The sequence below is a fragment of the Schistocerca gregaria genome, chromosome 5 (assembly GCF_023897955.1).
Source record: "Schistocerca gregaria isolate iqSchGreg1 chromosome 5, iqSchGreg1.2, whole genome shotgun sequence".
Taxonomy (NCBI): Eukaryota; Metazoa; Arthropoda; class Insecta; order Orthoptera; family Acrididae; genus Schistocerca; species Schistocerca gregaria.
In genome coordinates this window covers 225,236,355-225,254,648 of record NC_064924.1, presented here as the reverse complement: position 1 = coordinate 225,254,648, position 18,294 = coordinate 225,236,355, and the positions used below count along the sequence as shown (strand labels likewise).

Below are 18,294 nucleotides of genomic sequence, written 5' to 3'. Positions count from 1 at the left end.
ACAGTGGCACTTAAAGTGCCCTTCACCAAACACCGTTGGGTGGCTTGCGGAGTATAAATGTAGATGTAGATGTAGACATTTCGATCTAAGTTCACAAAACTTTGAGAACCCTATTTCTGGACCATTTATATTTTTATAGATAACATACATTTCCCGTAAATTGCAAAGTAACAATCTTTTCTGCATGTATGTCTTTCTATCTAAAAGTCTAACTGAAATACTACTTTTTTTTCCAGGGCACACCCTACTATACTCATCATCTTCAAAAAAAATTGCACTCTACTAGCAACTTCTGCTGGTAATTTCCTGCCTGCCTTAAGCTTCCGAGCATTCTCACCGTTCTTTCAGACACATTGAACTGAGCTGCTGTTTGTCTGACTGTCCAACTTACAGGTGCCAAGGTTAAAATTTGCATCTGTTCTTTATGAATTACATTCTGCATCTTGGCTTTCAGTTCAGTCCGCAAATGTGCATAGTCGGCACAGTTTCCACATTCCTTAATTTCACTAGCATCTTCAATTTGTCAGTTTACTCCCATTGCATTTACAATTCTGTTTTAAATCGCATTTTGAGCCTTTTGAATTTTCTTCTTCACATATTGAGACTTATTTCTGTAGCTTACTGTTCTCTTCAGGGGTGAAATACGGACAGACAATAAGCTACTGTTTAATTCTTCTTTTGGTGTAAAGTCCTCATCAGAATGTTATGAGGAGGCTGATAAAGTTTCGTCCAAGTGTTCATTTAAGGTAGTCCTGCAAGCCGGACAAATTTTCTGACCTGGCTTTATGTTATTAACAAGCTGCTTCTTCAACGTATCAGAAGCCTTATTAGCTGTTTCAGTATCAAGAGTGCAAATTCCTGCCTTAACATTATGATGCACCTTCCCAAAGGGATTGAAGCAATTTTTTGTAACCTGTAACAGGGCTTCACGGTGTGGGTAAACTTGAGAGGTATTGTCCAGCTTTGCTTCAGATCGTCGGACCAACAACTCTTTTTCCTCATCACTAAAATCCGCACCTTTTTTGGCAAAGAAAGTGACATGACACTTTGTTCCACTATCTCCTTGCCCAATTGGGCAGGAAGGTATGCTGTTCCCTTCTGCATCCATCTCTAATCAGTAACTAAATAATGTATTTGGCCTCTAAGTGCAAATTATAATCTGCTTAAATGTCAGACAAACTGCTACTGAATGAAATTATACACAATGTATAATACCAGTGAAAAAATCTAATAAGAGATATATGCTATAAAAGACACAATCAAAACTTTTTTTTAAATTAAATTACAAACTTTGATGGTCTTATGAATCACTTAACAAGCCACACTCAGTCACGAGTACCCACTTACTATGCTGCAAACACACCACTGAAATACTGATTGTTCAAACAAGGCTCACAATAATGAAACAATCTGATTGTTAGAGTAATTGTTGCCATTATATTTTCTATAAACAGTGAATCTTGTGAATTTTCTCTGTGAAACTAGTGGTTACTTATTTACCAAGGTAGTAGGCTACATTTAAGTGTGATTACATGCAAAATTAAAACTCTTAGATGTTTAACCAACCAATTTCACATGTTTCTCTAATAACTTTAAGACAAAAATTCACAGGTTACAACACCTAGTTATTAAAATCTCTGCAATATTGACTGGAAAATTTACATCACTTGATGCATCATTCAAGCAAATCGATTCTTTTTTGGAAAAATGTTTTATACAATTGAATCCAAAAATTAGGTCTTCATTTTCCACTTGTAAATATTTACAATTTTGAGAAGTACAAAAAATATGAAGCTATTATTCATTGAATTCTTTATGATCTCTTCTCTCTCTTTTTTACAAATGAATAGAGTTTTATGCGGATGAACACTTACGATAAAAGCAGAAGGGCTACTTCTCATTGTTTTCAAGTTTTTCTGACAGTCTCAGTACCTATTTACCAGATCTTTTTATTTCACTTATTCAAGGCACTAATAAACATTTATTAGGCATAATAAAAGGTTTCAGGTATAATTTGAGTGCCAGAAAAATGTGTTCAAACTTCCAGTGTGCCTCTTTGATGATGCTACTTTTTAGGGCCTTATATGCTTGCATTGCAAAACCAAATCCACTTTTCTAGATAGTTTACAATATGCTCTTTCTAATGGCCATAGTTTAGAAGAGTTTGGAGAAAACACTTTTTTGAAAAAATTGACTAAAAATACCCATTTTTAGCATTTTTTGAAAAATCGTCAACTTCACCCTAGATTTGTGAAATAATGGAAAGCAATAGGAGAATGAAATTTTATATTCTAAGACCTTGTGTTGGTGAGTTATGGTGTGCACAGTTTCATGTACATCCCACAATTACTTTTGGAGATATAAAAAAATAAAATTTCGCATTTCTTTTAAACAGCTATTTTTTCGCCCTACTTTGCTTCAAATTATCTATACGAATATTGCTCAGAAATCCTTTTCTTAATATTTTACTTCAAAGAGCTCTAAAAGTTGTATAAGATGGCCAAGTTTTATTTCTTTCGTGCAAATACTTACAGAGATGTCTCATCTCAAAGTTGCTGAAAATTCAAGGATGCACTATAGAAAGCTGTGCTATGGTTTCAAACAAGTGACTATATCTCTGCAAGTATTGAATTTCTGAAACTGAAACTTTACCAGTGTTCATTGAGGATATGTGTGAATGTTCATACAAAATTTCATCAAAATCCATGATGGTCATGTGGGAACATTTCTCGATATTAGAAACTTGGCACGGAATGGCCCTATACTATTATAGGATTTAAACATAATTTTCAGAAACAAGAATTAAAGGTGTCAACAAACGAAATGCAAATTCAAAGACACTTTGATGCAGAAAACAGCAAATAGATGACAAAAGTTAGATGACAAGACAATTGTCAAACTACATGCATAATTTTACAAGTTGCTAATGGCTTTGGTATTTACCAGTGGTGGGGATGGAGCAGGTGACAGTGAGTGGGTGTGGGGGCAAGTTTTACAGCAGAGGCATGTATTAGGAGAGAATCTAAATGATAGACTGTTTAAAACAGAAGAGGTTTTTTATTAAATTGTTAAAAGCAAACATTACAAGTAGAGTTCATTACTTTCTTAACATATGTTACACATAATGATCATGACAGTACACTAAAAGAAATGGGATTAAGTGCTGGAGCTACCAACATTAAGTACGAGAAAAGGAAGAGGGGGAGAATGATACAAACAGCCTATACCACATTTCCTCCACCAAACACTGTAATGACTTGCAGATTATACAGGGTATAAAAATAAAGTTTTACATATTTTAAGAGGCTAAACCAAAACAATGAAAAATGTCCTTTAAGCATGGACTCTAAAATGCTTGCCTTAAGAGCTACGATCACATTTTCATATTTGCTACTGTGTAACACATCTACTGCAAGCTCCTTGCTATTATAAACAACCTACAGTCTGCACTAAAATTATGAGTGTATAAATGAGAATACTTTATTCTGTTACTGTCAAACATCAGATCACGTATTGTACTAAAGTGCATTAAATATCATGCGACTGTAAACATCAGGCTACACTTCAGGTCAGTCTATTACCACAACCTATATTTTGCATTCACATTCATTGTTTTTGCCAATTAATAACAGAACTGCAAGAGCTTGCAGTAAAAGAGTTTATTTCACAGTAGCAAAGATGAACAAATGCTCATGGCTCTTAAGGTATACATTTTAGAGTCCATGTTTACTGGACATTTTTATCTTGATTTCATTCATACTACCACCTTCCAAAATATGGTAATTTTTTTGATATCTTGTATATGTAATTTGAGGATACTACTCACCAGACTTCCTTTCACGTCTCACTATCATACACAGCATATATCTTCCAACACCCAGGAATCTATCCTACTAAGCTGCTGGACTAGCTACAATACAGCTGCCTGCCTGGTTTAACCGCAGCAAGTTGACACTTTGTATCAATCTAATCCCTCTGATTGCCAAATTCAGAGCACAATGCTCCCTGAACTGGGGGCACCCATACCCTAGCACACAGTGTTACCTCGTCACAGATGGTTAATACACCTACTTTTCTGAAGAGTATAAAATGCCATCTTACCTGTGTGATCATTAGCATGCATGATTGTACTGTAAGTAAATACAGCTATACAGAAACACTGAATTGCCCAAAACAGTCTGACATCAGTTTATAATCACAAAAACTTAGCAATCCGTGTCAAAAGCCCACAAAATTTCATTTAGGAAGGACCGTAACTTCTGGATATGTAAGTTTCATTTTCCAAAGTCAGTGTACATCTTACGTGCTTATATTTAGCAGTTAAGAATAGTGAGAATAGCCTTATAGTTTATTCATTCTGTAAAAATTCATTTTTAACAACTGTTGTTTGTGTATATGAATACTTACTTTAAAATGGCCTAACACTTTGTTCTAGAAGCTTTAAAAAGAAATTTTAAAAAAGAAAAAGGTGGGAAGAGGGCAATTTACAGTGACATTTAGCCTATATCGGAAAGCAGCAGTGCAGTGCATCATATCCTACAATCATTTCCTTCAGACTGAAGTGATAATGATATTTTACAAGTGCAATACTAGAAAGAAAAATGTACTATCTCATCACCAGGAGAACTTAACTAACTTATACCATTCATAAACATACCGTTTAGCACTGACATGATTTAGGACTAGGCACATAACAATTCTGGGGCTGAGTGTTACCTGCCAGAAATCAGTAAAGTTGTTACCCAAGCGTAAAGGTACATTATCACTCAGTACATTATCTATTACATGTTTCTATAGGGGCAGTTGAATGAAAATAAGAGATGGAAAAAAGTAAGCAAGGCGTTTATTATTTCAAAAGCAGTTTCCATAACAGTTAATACATTCACCCACTGTGAGACAAAACAGTTAATGCCTCCATGGAAAAATGTTTACAAGTGCCTATAAAACCATGCTTGTATTAATGTGTGAACTTCTTCGTCCAAAGCATACATATGGCCACAAATGTCTTTCTTCAGGACTCCAAAAATATGGAAATCACATGGGGTATGATCAAGACTATAAGGGCTTCCCACTGAAACTTCTGAAGTACAGTCTAAACAACTTTAGCAACATGTGGCTGTCAATTTTGTTGGACAAAGAGATGCACATCTGAGTACAATCATGGTTCCATAGGCAACCACAAACATGAAGGCATTGGCATCTTCTCTCACAGTGGGGTAAATGTGTTACAGTGGTTACTTTTGAAATAAACAGTTTAATTACTTTTTTCCATCCATCTAATTTTCATTTAACTGGCCCCTATTTTTTTTTTTTTTAAAAAAAGTATCTTTCCTACAAAAAGCTAACACCAGAAAGTAGTAACTACTTAGGGGCCTACACATTATTTAGCAGCCCAACTAAATGCCCAGACCTCTAAGTAAGGGTCTACTCTTGCAAACTACCCTTCACTGATTTATATCTCATATGAATGAATGAACATTGGACAGAAATGCAATTCTGATACATATTTCTCTTTGACAATGGATAAAATATGTGAATCTAAAATAATAGTAAGCTCATTACCAGACTATCAAGATACTTCTTCCCCTAATTACACAATGAAATTGTGGAAACATGTTACATATAAATTATACTTACATTGGAATAGGCCATGCTTGAATCTTTCCCGTTCGCCACCGGACCTGTAAATACGAAAAAGCATCTTAATTTGCGAAAGAACATCACTCCTCTCTGCGTTTTTGGGACATGCTGTCCCCAAAACATAAACATTTTGTCCCCAAAACATAAACATTTTGAAGTTACTCTCTCTCCCTTATTCAGAATTATAGGTATGCAACATTCGCGTTGTATTTCATATTATGATTATAGACTGGTGCAGACAGTACCACAGCTTCACTTAAACAACAACCGACTACAGTACACGAACCGAATGAACATCGCAATTTTTTCAGATGATAACGACTTCCCATCCCATGTAAACAATCATTTATTTACAACGACGAAACCACATGTATGTGGGCGTGTTCAACATCTGAAAGACAGCACTCAAATACTTCAACAGTCCTAAACCTGTCAAGGCACCTATCAACTCATACCACTTCACTTCAACAATGCACGTAAATAACGTCAAAAATTGAAGACAATTACCCATTTCCGATTTCCGTTGTGCAGTAAATAAAACTTAGTTCTGAGTATAGCCTTCCATCAACTAGCAGCCACCAACATGATTTTTAAACAGGACACAAATTCACTGGATGTCAAATATCCCGCATAACCTCATACATGCACATACACCTCAGCGCAGTCAATCGCCATCTCCACTCAGCCTTCGCAGTGAATGCCTCTAAAAAGACGTAGATCACGTGACTGCTGGAAAACTGGTTTGTTACTGCTAGTGAGGCCCTTTCAAGCGACAGAAGTTGCGGTAGTAATGTGCGGCCGTAAGTTTAGTAAGCTGTGTGATACTGAGTTAAACAAACTTTAAAAACAATGTTCTGAGGTTATTAAACGATAAGTTTCTTTTATGCTCTAAGATACTGATTTATTGTGCTTTGTATTTTTAAGGAATAAAAGAGCGGTGATCCATAAATCGCGCCAATCTTTACTTTCTATCCTGATACGAATATCTGGAGAAACGGTGGATTGCAGTGTCCCTATATTCAAATTATAGCGCAAGCTGCTATAAAAACCATTTCCCGCATAGCTTAAGGGCCAACTATAAGCGTAATGTACATATTTCACTCGATACAGAGTGTGGTGAACCACTGCTTTCGTAAGTTACCGGTAACTTTCGTGTTCTGTCAACGGTAACGTGCTGCGATAGAGCGAAAAAAGGGATATTCTTTCGTTCGCCGCCTAATTAATTCTGTCTCTGGGACACTCGCATAGATCGCTTACTGCCTGGCGCTAATTAGTAAGGATTTCTCTACCGGTTAGTCAAAGGTAAACTCCAAGCTACAGGTAACGTAGACATTGTGCTTCTGTCTTATTCACCAAATTACTCAGTATTTAGATGTGAGATGTAAAAATAGCAGCGTTCTAACAGATATTACTGCAGTAACGGAAAAAAATCTTCCCCCTCCCTCCCCCGCACACACACAAACACAAATATCAGCATTGTGCTTACTATGTAACAAAGAAGTATATAAAACACAGACATTTATGTTGTCAGCTTGTGAGACGCCGTGAAAAGCGACATAATGATAAACTGTTTTCATTTAATGGTGACATTCCACGACAGCTTTTAGTTATTACCATACCATGGTTTTTCTTCCTCTTCCTCCTCCCCAACACAACCAACATCGTTGTCACTAAGAAAGTTAGGAGGGGAAGGGAGCCTGTAGTTCTCGTTCGCGTATATGTCATTGCAGAGACGAAACGCTACTTCAGGCGAATAAGGATGGCGCAGGAAATGATCTCGTGACATGTCAGGAAGCATGCGATTCAAGAGTCTTAATATGCATAACCTCGTTCTTCAGGTGGTGAACGGTAGAAAGCAGAGAACTATAACCCTATGACGAAATTTTCTTCCACAGAGTAAGCAATTTTGAAAAGTGCGGGTGTGCTGTAAATGTGTAAACATCCACCGAGTTGATTTTCACCAATGCGGTACTATATGTGACTGGTTAGTTTATAAGTACACAATTGTCGATAAGCAAAGTTGCTTAAGTGGAGAGTTTCTTGATTTTTCATAGCAACCTACTCCTTAATAAAGATAAACGTTCTGCCTCGCACAGGCAATTTACCAGGAGATTCAAATTACCGACACGCGATATGTGGCGTTGGAGCGGGTCGATCAATTCGTTAATTCACCTTAATGGGCGGCACACGAGTATATTCCTTTTTTAGGTACGGACTTTCATGCTGAAGAGGTAAAATTACATTGCAGTCGGTAAATGCACGGTACCAATATATTCAAAAAAGCCGCGCCGAAAATGTGACGTTTCCGGTGGCCATATCTCGATCCCAGCTACCATTTGTATACCTGTCGGAAGACCGGCCTTACTGTAGCTATCCCTTAGATTCAAAATGTAAATGTTACACACGTCCTCCAGCCCAGGCAATTTGAGTAAACCCCTCGGTTGTTTTGCATTAGGTGAGGTCCACGGTTGACCTTAGGCGGCTCATAAAGTACCATTTGTTCAAGGGCGGTGCCTGAGAAAACCCCAAAGAACCACGATTTTTTTGGTATGAAAAGTGCTGGTTGTGGGCATGGCAACTTCTATAATTTTTATTCATGAGAGATTGTCGAAATTTTTACCACATGTTCTTAAGTTGATGATCTCGAGGAATCTTAACTTTCTTTTCGATGTCATGATCTGTTATTGAGACACAGAGGTTCTAGTTACCCCACTTACGCACGTAAAATATGTACATAATATCCGTTGTGAGGGGTAAATGTAGTTTTAACTGACTTAGTGGACACATGACAAGTGTTATAGGGTATTCGATAGGGTTCTTATGTCACCAAACTATGTTTTTAGTCGGCATTTTTTTTTCACCAACAAAACTTTGTGAGTATTGTATAATGGGCACTTCACGCCTATAGGAATGACCAACGTGTACTACAGTGACATAAAAAGAGCTGAAAAGGGCATTAACACATCTTAAAAGACTTAAAATGACTACCAAAAATTATGAAAGTGGAAAGACTGCAAATTCAGTAAAATATTTCTGATTACGTTTTCGCTCTTAAAATACAAATCATAAGCCGGGCTTTATGGATGAACTGCGAAACTGCGATAGATTAGTAAGGTATGCAGGAAAACTGCAGAGCAAACGATTTTGTATTAACGTTATACTATGCGTGCAAAGTAGTTGTTTATGTGTATCAGGCTACATAAATGTGTCGGAATAAAGACATAAACAGTCAAAACTTTACTGACCTATGGAATTTGTTTTATGCAGGGTGAAAAGTATTTAAACCGACAAACTCTGGGAGGTTGTAGGGGACATCAAAACAAATATTTTCCCTTAATGTCACTTTTTTCTATGAGGAGTATTTAAACCGGTAGAGGAAGATTTCTCTGGCGGCAAATTAATTAAACTAATAAACACTTTTCCATTTTTTATGACCAAGAGACAATACATTAACACAATCCATTTTCAATAACAGTAGACTTTCAAAAATGCCTCCATTGACACGTAAACAAAGGTTACACCGTCGGATCATGTTCTGTCTGACACGGGCAAAAACCCCAGGAGTATCCTGAATTGTTCCTGCTGCTGCTCTATCCGAGCAGCCAGATTCTCTTCTGATGCAACATGAGTTACGTAAACAAGGTTGCGCATCTCTCCCCACACAAAAAGTCCAGAGGGGACATATCTGGGGATCGAGCAGGCCATGGTAAACGCCCACCTCTGCCAATCTACGTTTCTGGAAACCGTTGGTCCAGGAATCGACGCACACTACGACTGAAATGTGCCGGCGCCACATGTTGGAACCACATGCCTTGTCTTGTAGGGAGCGGGACGTCTTCCAGTAATTCTGGCAATGCTCTGGCGGGAAAATTGTAATAGTGCCTGCCATTTAATGGCTTAGGTAGCAGATACGGTCCAATTAAACAGTCCCCAACAATACCGACCCACATATTAACGAAGAACCGCACTTGATGAGCACTAGTAACTGTGGCATGGGGGCTATCCTCACTCACATGCGAATTGTGCAGGTTGAAGACTCCATCACGCCCGAACGTTGCTTCATCGGTTAACAACACAGAGGATGGAAATATAGGATGCATTTCACACTGTTCCAGGTATCACTACGAAAACTGTGCTCTGTGTGGATAATTAGCGAGTTCCAGGTTGTAGTCACGCTGTAAGTGAAATGGACAATTGCTCTCGAAGGACTGTTCTCACATTCGTCTGATTCGTCCCCATGTTATATGCAATGGCACGAGTGCTGATTGAAGGATACAGTTCCATATGATGCAAGACAGCTTCCTCAAATTGCAGCGTTCTTGCCGTGCGACGGCTTCGCTCGTATGATACGTGATACGGCGATCAGAATATTGTTGTTGATAAACCCGCTATGCACCTCGTCCGTTGTGGTGTGCTACGTAGTACACATCAACCATATCAGTGTACTCACTCCAGGTGTATCGCTCCATTAGTAAACAGAGACAATGCACTACTACACTAGTGGACAGCAGTTGCCTACAACTGAAGAGCGTAATACGGCCTCCACCGGTTCAAATAATCCTCACAGGAAAAAATGACATTAGGGCAAAATATTTGTTTTGATGTCCCCTCAACCTCCCAGAGTTTGTCGGTTTAAATATTTTTCACCCTGTATAAGAAGCACGCTCTACTGCAGCAGGGAAAAGAAAGAAACTAGCGAAAAATTCTCCTGTCGGAGCACAGAAAAGGTGAGTGTACCTCTCTTAAAGACTCTGACAGTGTAATGGGGAAACTAGCTGCCTCAATCCTCATTTCGTCTTCCGCGTTTCCCCGTGAAAAAATATTCGCACTTTCATGTGCTGAAAGACAGGAGCATAGTGGCAGTGACGGTGCAACAGAGAAGAGACAGTGCCAGGGGAAAGAGAGCTCGATGGAGATAATGGGAGCAAAGGAGTGAGGAGGAAGAGATAATGAAAAATACAGGTGAGTGGAGACCATAGGGAGGGGGATCTGCAAGCCACAGACTTGCGAACTTTAATACGTAGATAAAGGAGAGGGCGCGTTTTGACCGAAATTTTAAACACGTGGATGTAAAGAAAAAAAAGGAAGTTGGACCGTCCAGTATTTTTCAGTTGCCGAGGTGTGGTGGGGAAAACAGCAGTCTGAAAGAACACAGTGATACAGAGAGGAGACGGTGGCACTGGACGCACTGTAAATCAATGGCAGAAAAACGAGATGCTCGGAAAGAGACACACACACTGAAGAGCCAAGGAAACTGGTACACCTGCCCAATATCGCATAGGACCCCGGCGAGCACGCAGAAGTGCCGCTACACGACGTGGCATTGACTCGACAAATGTCTGAAGTAGCGTTGGAGGGAACTGACACCAAAAATCCTGTAGGGACGTCCATAAATCCGTAGGAGTACTTGGAGGTGGAGATCTCTCCTCAACAGCACGTTGCAAGGTATCGCTTTCCGAGCATCTCGTTTTTCTGCCATTGATTTACAGTACGCTAAATACTGTTCATATCTGGGGAGTTTGGTAGGCAACGCAAGTGTTTAAACTCAGAATGTTTCTGGACGTGTGGGGTGTCGCATTGTCCTGCTGAAAATGCCCAAGTCTGTCGGAATGCGCAATGGACATTAATGGACGCACGCGATCAGACAGGATGCTTATGTGCGTATCACCTGTCAGTCGTATCTAGACGTGTAAGTAGTCCCATATCACTCAAAACTGCACATGCTCGACACCATTACAGAGCATCCACGAGCTTGAACAGTCCCCTACCGACATGCAGGGACTGTGGATTCATGAGGTTGTCTCCACACCTGTACACGTCTATCCGCTCTATACAATTTGAAACGAGACTCGTCCAAACAGCCAACATGTTTGCAGTCTTCAACAGTCGAACGTCGGTGTTGATGGGTCCAGGCGAAGGGTAAAGCTTTGTGTCGTGCATCAAGAGTGCACGAGTGAGCCTTCGGCTTAGAAAGCCCATATCGATGATGTTTCGTTGAATGGTTCGAGCGCTGACTCTTTTTGATGACCCAGTATTAAAACCTGCACCAATTTGCGTAATGTTTGCACGTCTGTCACTTTGAAAGATTCTCTTGAGTCGTCGTTGGTCCCGTTCTTGCAGTGTCTTTCCCAGCCGCAGCGATGTCGGAAATTTGATGTTTTACTGGATTCCTGATATTCACTTTACAATCGTGCAATGGTCGTAGGGGAAATCCCCACTTCATCGCTACCTCGGAGATGCTGTGTCCCATCACTCGTGCGCCGACTATAACACCACGTTCAAACTCACTTAAATCTTGATAACCTGCCATTATAGCAGCAGTAACTGCGCCAGACACTTGCCTTATAAAGGCGTTCCCGACCGCAGCGCCATATTCTGCCTGTTTACATATCTCTGTATTTGAATACGCATGCCTATACCAGTTTCTTTGGCGGTTCAGTGTATTTGACAGTGGCACTAGCAGTGAGATATTGAGTATGGAGGCTTAACTACAAAGAGAGTCCGGGTAAATGATTTAGAATGTTCTATGTTAAAAGATCCCGAATACGTTCGTGTGCCAAAATTTATTGTGAGGAAGGCGGAATGAGGATTGAGGCAACATGTTTGCCACTTTTCTGTCAGAATCTTTTAAAGAGGAACTCATTTGCCTTTTTTGTAATCCGACAGGAGCATTTTTCGGCTGGTTAACAATTATGAACGCACGATTGTCTCCAGAAACTTTCATCTAAGTCTCTCTGCAACAGCATACACAGGCGAAGCTAAAAGGCTTAACATAAAAGTTGTCGTTGCCATCTACACTAATGCCGATTAGATCTCATATTAATATAGAACCAAAAAAGCTGAAGTAATGACAGGGGTAAAAATATGAGCGAAGTAGAACGGGCTGACCGTTTTAGAGAATCAGAATCGCATTTTAGATTTTTGTGGCGTCATCCATGCTAATATTATAAATGTGGAAGTACACTACTGGCCATTAAAGGTATTCATTGGACAAATAAATTATACTAGAACTGACGTGTAATTACATTTTCACGCAATTTGGGTGCACAGCTCCTGAGAAATTAGTACCCAGAACAACCACTTCTGGCCGTAATAACGGCCTTGATACGCTTGGGCATTGAGTCTGAGCTTGGATGGCGTGTACAGGTACAGCTAGCTGCCCATGCAGCTTCAACACGATACCACAGTTTATCAAGAGTACTGACTGGAATATTGTGACGAGCCAGTTGCTCGGCCACCGTTGACCAGACTTTTTCAATTGCTGAGAGATCTGGAGAATGTGCTGGCCAGGGCAGTAGTAAACATTTTCTGTATCAAGAATGGCCCGTACAGGACCTGCAACATGCAGTCGTGCATTATCCTGCTGAAATATAGGGTTTAGCAGGGATCGAATGAAGGGTAGAGCCACGGGTAGTCACACATCTGAAATGTATAACGTCCACTATTCAAACTGCCGTCAATGCGAACAAGAGGTGACGAAGACGTGTAACCAAATGCACCCCATACCATCACACCGGGTGATACGCCAGTATGGCGATGACTAATACACGCTTCCAATGTGCGTTCACCGCGATGTCGCCAAACACGGATGCGACCATCGTGATGCTGTAAACAGAACCTGGATTCATCCGAAAAAATGACGTTTTGCCATTAGTGCATTCAGGTTTGTCGTTGAGTACACCATCGCAGGAGCTCCTGTCTGTGTTGCACCGTCAAGGGTAACCGCAGCCATGGTCTCCGAACTAATAGTCCACGCTGCTGCAAACGTCGACGAACTGTTCGTGCAGATAGTTGTTGTCTTGCAAACGTCCCCATCTGTTGCAGGGATCGAGACGTGGCTGCACGATCCGTTACAGCTATGCGGATAAAATGCCTGGCATGTCGACTGCTACTGATACGAGGCCGTTGGGTTCCAGCACGGCGTTCCGTATTACCATCCTGAACCCACAGATTCCATATTCTGCTAACAGTCATTGGATCTCGACCAACGCGAATAGCAATGTCGCGATACGATAAACCGCAATCGCGATAGCCTACAATCCGACCTTTATCAAAGTTGGAAACATGATGGTACGCATTCCTCCTCCTTACACGAGGCATCACAACAACGTTTCACCAGGCAACGCCGGTCAACAGCTGTTTGTGTATGAGAAATCGGTTGAAAGCTTTCCTGATGTCCAGCACGTTGTAGGTGTCGCCACCGGCGCCAGACTTGTGTGAATGCCCTGAAAAGCTAATTATTTACATATCACAGCATCTTCTTCATGCCGGTAAAATTTCGTGTCTGCAGCACGTTATCTTCGTGGTGTAGCAATTTTAATGGCCAGTAGTGTAAATCTGCCTGTTACGCTATCACGACTAAACTGTTCAACTGATTTTGATGAAATTTGGTATGGGGATAGCTTGAATCGAGAGGAAGAACTTACGCTACTTCAAAAAACACAAAAATCGACACCTGAAAAAGCGAGGAACATTTGTGTTTATGTTGGCAAACACAAGGAATAACGAAAAATTATTAAATTTATTGTTTAATGAACTCCTGCCTACACCCTTCCCTATGCACGCTTGGAAGAGACGCTGTGCGTACTGAGGCGTAGTGGGGCGTTTGGGTGCGTGGGGGGGGGGGGGGGGAGGGGGGGGGGAGGTTTGAAGGAGGGGTAGGAGGCCGCACACCACTTACCCGAACAGATGCACACATGAGGTCAGCGAACATTAATGCATGTACAAATATCATGAAATTTGTGCTGCACCGAACTACAGAATAATTAGTTTCTTTCTTCGTTAGTTAATAGGTATTTAAGAACTTTAGATTGTAGTGCCCAAATTGATTCCTTGAAACAGGTGTCCATTTTCAGTAGATAACAGTTATTTCTTTAAATTTTCGATTTTGTATTTTATTTAGTTATAATAATATAATTACAAATAACATCCGTGTGTAGAAGCACATTCATTATGTACCTATATACTGGTGCTGTGTACACCTGTAACTTAAAAGTGACGACCTGTCAAAAGCCTGAATAATCACCTTTTGCAGAATTTACTGCTGCGATATCTACATCTACATCCATACTCCGCAAGCCACCTGACGGTGTGTGACGGAGGGTGCCCTGAGTACCTCTATCGGCTCTCCCTTCTATTTCAGTCTCGTATTGTTCGTGGAAAGAAGGATTGTCGGTATGCTTCCGTGTGGGCTCTAATCTCTCTGATTTTATACTCATGGTCTCTTCGCGAGATATACGTAGGAGAGAGCAATATACTGCTTGACTCTTCGGTGAAGGTATGTTGTCGAAACTTCAACAAAAGCCCGTACCGAGCTACTGAGCGTCTCTCCTGCCGAGTCTTCCACTGGAGTTTATCTATCATCTCCGTAACGCTTTCGCGATTACTAAATGACCCTGTAACGAAGCGCGCTGCTCTCCGTTGGATCTTCTCTATCTCTCCCATCAACCCTATCTGGTACGGATCCCACACTGCTGAGCAGTATTCAAGCAGTGGGCGAACAAGCGTACTGTAACCTACTTCCTTTGTTTTCGGATTGCATTTCCTTAGGATGCTTCTAATGAATCTCAGTCTGGCATCTGCTTTACCGACGATCATTCCATTTTAAATCACTCCTAATGCCTACTCCCAGATAATTTATGGAATTAACTGCTTCCAGTTGCTGACCTGCTATTTTGTAGCTTTTTATGTATTCGCAGCACATTACACTTGTCTACATTGAGATTCAATTGCCTCTCCCTGCACCATGCGTCAATTCGCTGCAGATCCTCCTGCATTTCAGTACAATTTTCTATTGTTACAGCCTCTCGATACACCACAACATCATCTGCAAAAAGCCTCAGTGAACTTCCGATGTCATCCACGAGGTCATTTATGTATATTGTGAATAGCAACGGTCCTATGACACTCCCCTGCGGCACACCTGAAATCACTCTTACTTCGGAAGACTTCTCTCCATTGAGAATGACATGTTGCGTTCTGTTATCTAGGAACTCTTTAATCCAATCACACACTTGGTCTGATAGTCCATATGCCCTTACTTTGTTCGTTAAACGACTGTGGGGAACTGCATCGAACGCCTTGCGGAAGTCAAGAAACGCGGCATCTACCTGGGAACCCGCGTCTATGGCCCTCTGAGTCTCGTGGACTAATAGCGCGAGCTGGGTTTCACACGACCGTCTTTTTCGAAACCCATGCTGATTCCTACAGACTAGATTTCTAGTCTCCAGAAAAGTCATTATACTCGAACATAATACGTGTTCCAAAATTCTACAACTGATCGACGTTAGAGATATAGGTCTATAGTTCTGCACATCTGTTCGACGTCCCTTCTTGAAAACGGGGATGACCTGTACCCTTTTGCAATCCTTTGGAGCGCTACGCTCTTCTAGAGACCTACGGTACACCGCTGCAAGAAAGGGGGCAAGTTCTTTCGCGTACTCTGTGTAAAATCGAACTGGTATCCCATCGGGTCCAGCGGCCTTTCCTCTTTTGAGCGATTTTAATTGTTTCTCTATCCCTCTGTCGTCTATTTCGATATTTACCATTTTGTCATCTGTGCGACAATCTAGAGAAGGAACTACAGTGCAGTCTTCCTCTGTGGCACAGCTTTGGAAAAAGACATTGAGTATTTCGGCCTTTAGTCTGTCATCCTCTGTTTCAGTACCATTTTGGTCACAGAGTGTCTGGACATTTTCTTCCGCTACCTACGTCCAGAAAGAGTGTCAGTGAGTTTCTGGAAGGTACTGACAATGCTGTGGTTAGTCGCGTTAGGTCTCTCAGCTGAGGGTATAATATTTCTGGCTTTGCAGCCACAATATTCGTACAAGAAGCTCTTCTAGAGCAGTTGAGAAGACAGCAGTGGCAATATGACTTAATGTGGTTTGAGGTAGGATGACAGGTCGTTTGCTCAGTACAGGTATCTTGAGTAAGACCGACTAAATTGTCATCCTGCACGATTGGCTTCTGGGTTCGAAAGTTGCGCACCAAAGTGATGATCTTGTGTTATTTGTGTTATTAATATTAGACAAACTAAACAGCATATTTACTTGCATTTCGAATTAAAGTACCTGTCAATGGCGTTCTGTCATTCCATTATTTCACAAGTATTAATATACAGCAGAATAATAAACAACTGCTAAACGAAAAGGCAGACGAAGCACTTCGGAGATCTTCGGATCGCTCCTAACTTGGATGGCGGTTGAAGTTGTTCGGCTGTAAATTCATAGCTGGTTCGGCAGTGTCGGAGGACGGACGTGTTGCCTGCCGCAGACGGGTTAGGTAAGTCTTTATTAGCAATGTATTGTTATTTAGACATGTAGTTGAGAACAATATGATAGTAATTACTGAAATACACAGTTTATTAATTTGTTGAAGAATAGATATTATTTGTGACTCTAAAGTTGAATGTAATTGTGCAGTTTCTCGTGTTCTGCTAATAACAAGCGAGTGGCATCCCGTAGAAGTAAACTGATTGGAAATTTAATTATTTATACAATAACAGTTTCTCGCTAAGAGTTTCTTAGAGCCTCGCAATAACGGATTCACGGCCTACGTGCTGTTTTCTGCGCAGTGGGCAACAACTATAGAAGACTGCGTATTTGTAAACTTATAACAGAACTTAATCATACCACTCAGGGTGATGGAAGCAAATAGGCTCCTCGCGTGTACTGCAGTCTTAGTACAAATGAGATCAGTGACACGTCATCTGTGATAACACGTCATCTGTGGTAACACGCAGGAGGAATGAAGAGGGGAAATTTTCGAGGGAAGGGGTTTATCATACACACATATATACAGGTTGACACTTACTGAACTATATGAAATAAAATCGTCATAACTTCTGAACGGTTTGCGTTGGGTCGTTCAAACAGCACGGTTGACCGCGGGGCATGATGGGAATTAGTAGGCGCATGCGCACGCGCTTTGTTGTTGTCGGCCATTTGTACGTAAAAATGTCACGGTACAGCGCGTTTGAGGGACTGAAAATGCGCATTTCGCAATCGAGAAGTCTCTTCACCCTCAACGGGTGACGGTGATGTGCAACGTCCAGTCACAGAATAATCGGTGCGATATTCCTTGATGGCACGTTAACTGCCGAACGGTAATTGAAGATTTTGGAGGATGAATTCATCATCATAATCCGAAGCGACACTGATTCGACAGGAAGTGGTTCATGCAAGACAGAGCCGACCCCATTGAAGTAGGAGAGTGGTGTCCTAGAGGAGCACTCAGGAGACCACATTCTGGCTCTGGGGTACCCAGAGGCTGCTGGCGTGGGCCTCGCTTGGACTCCTTTTTCTGGGACTATCTTGAAGACAAGGTGTACAGCAACGGCCCCAAAACCATTGCTGAGCTCAAAATAGCTATTCAGGAGGTCACTGACAGCATCAATGTTCTGGTATTTCAGTGGCTCATGCAGAATTTCTCTATTCGTCTGCGCCACATCATCGCCAATGACGGCACGCATATAGAACACGTCATAACCTAAATCTGAGTATCTACGTTTTTTTCATATAGTTCAGTAGTTGTCACCCTGTATCTCTCTCTCTCTCTCTCTCTCTCTCTCTCTCTCTCTCTCTCTCTCTCTCTCTCTCTCTCTCTCTCTCTCCTCCCTTTTTGTACTTGTCGCCCATGGCGTCCTTGTAGGCGAAG

The 18,294-nt window shown here is 41.0% G+C and overlaps 1 protein-coding gene across 9 annotated transcripts in view; it reads right to left on the bottom strand.

Moving 5' to 3' along the window:
* LOC126273088 (aldehyde dehydrogenase, dimeric NADP-preferring) overlaps positions 1 to 18,294 on the bottom strand; it is a 308,800-nt gene that overhangs the window by 63,332 nt on the left and 227,174 nt on the right. For 6 of the 9 annotated variants that reach the window (XM_049976507.1, XM_049976508.1, XM_049976506.1 and 3 more), the window contains exon 2: positions 5,638 to 5,681. In XM_049976507.1, the coding sequence (XP_049832464.1) occupies positions 5,638 to 5,681 (44 nt within the window). Of the gene's footprint in view, positions 1 to 5,637; positions 5,682 to 6,147; positions 6,963 to 18,294 lie in introns of those variants that run through there. The other 3 variants (XM_049976511.1, XM_049976510.1, XM_049976509.1) reach the window with 3 other exon arrangements.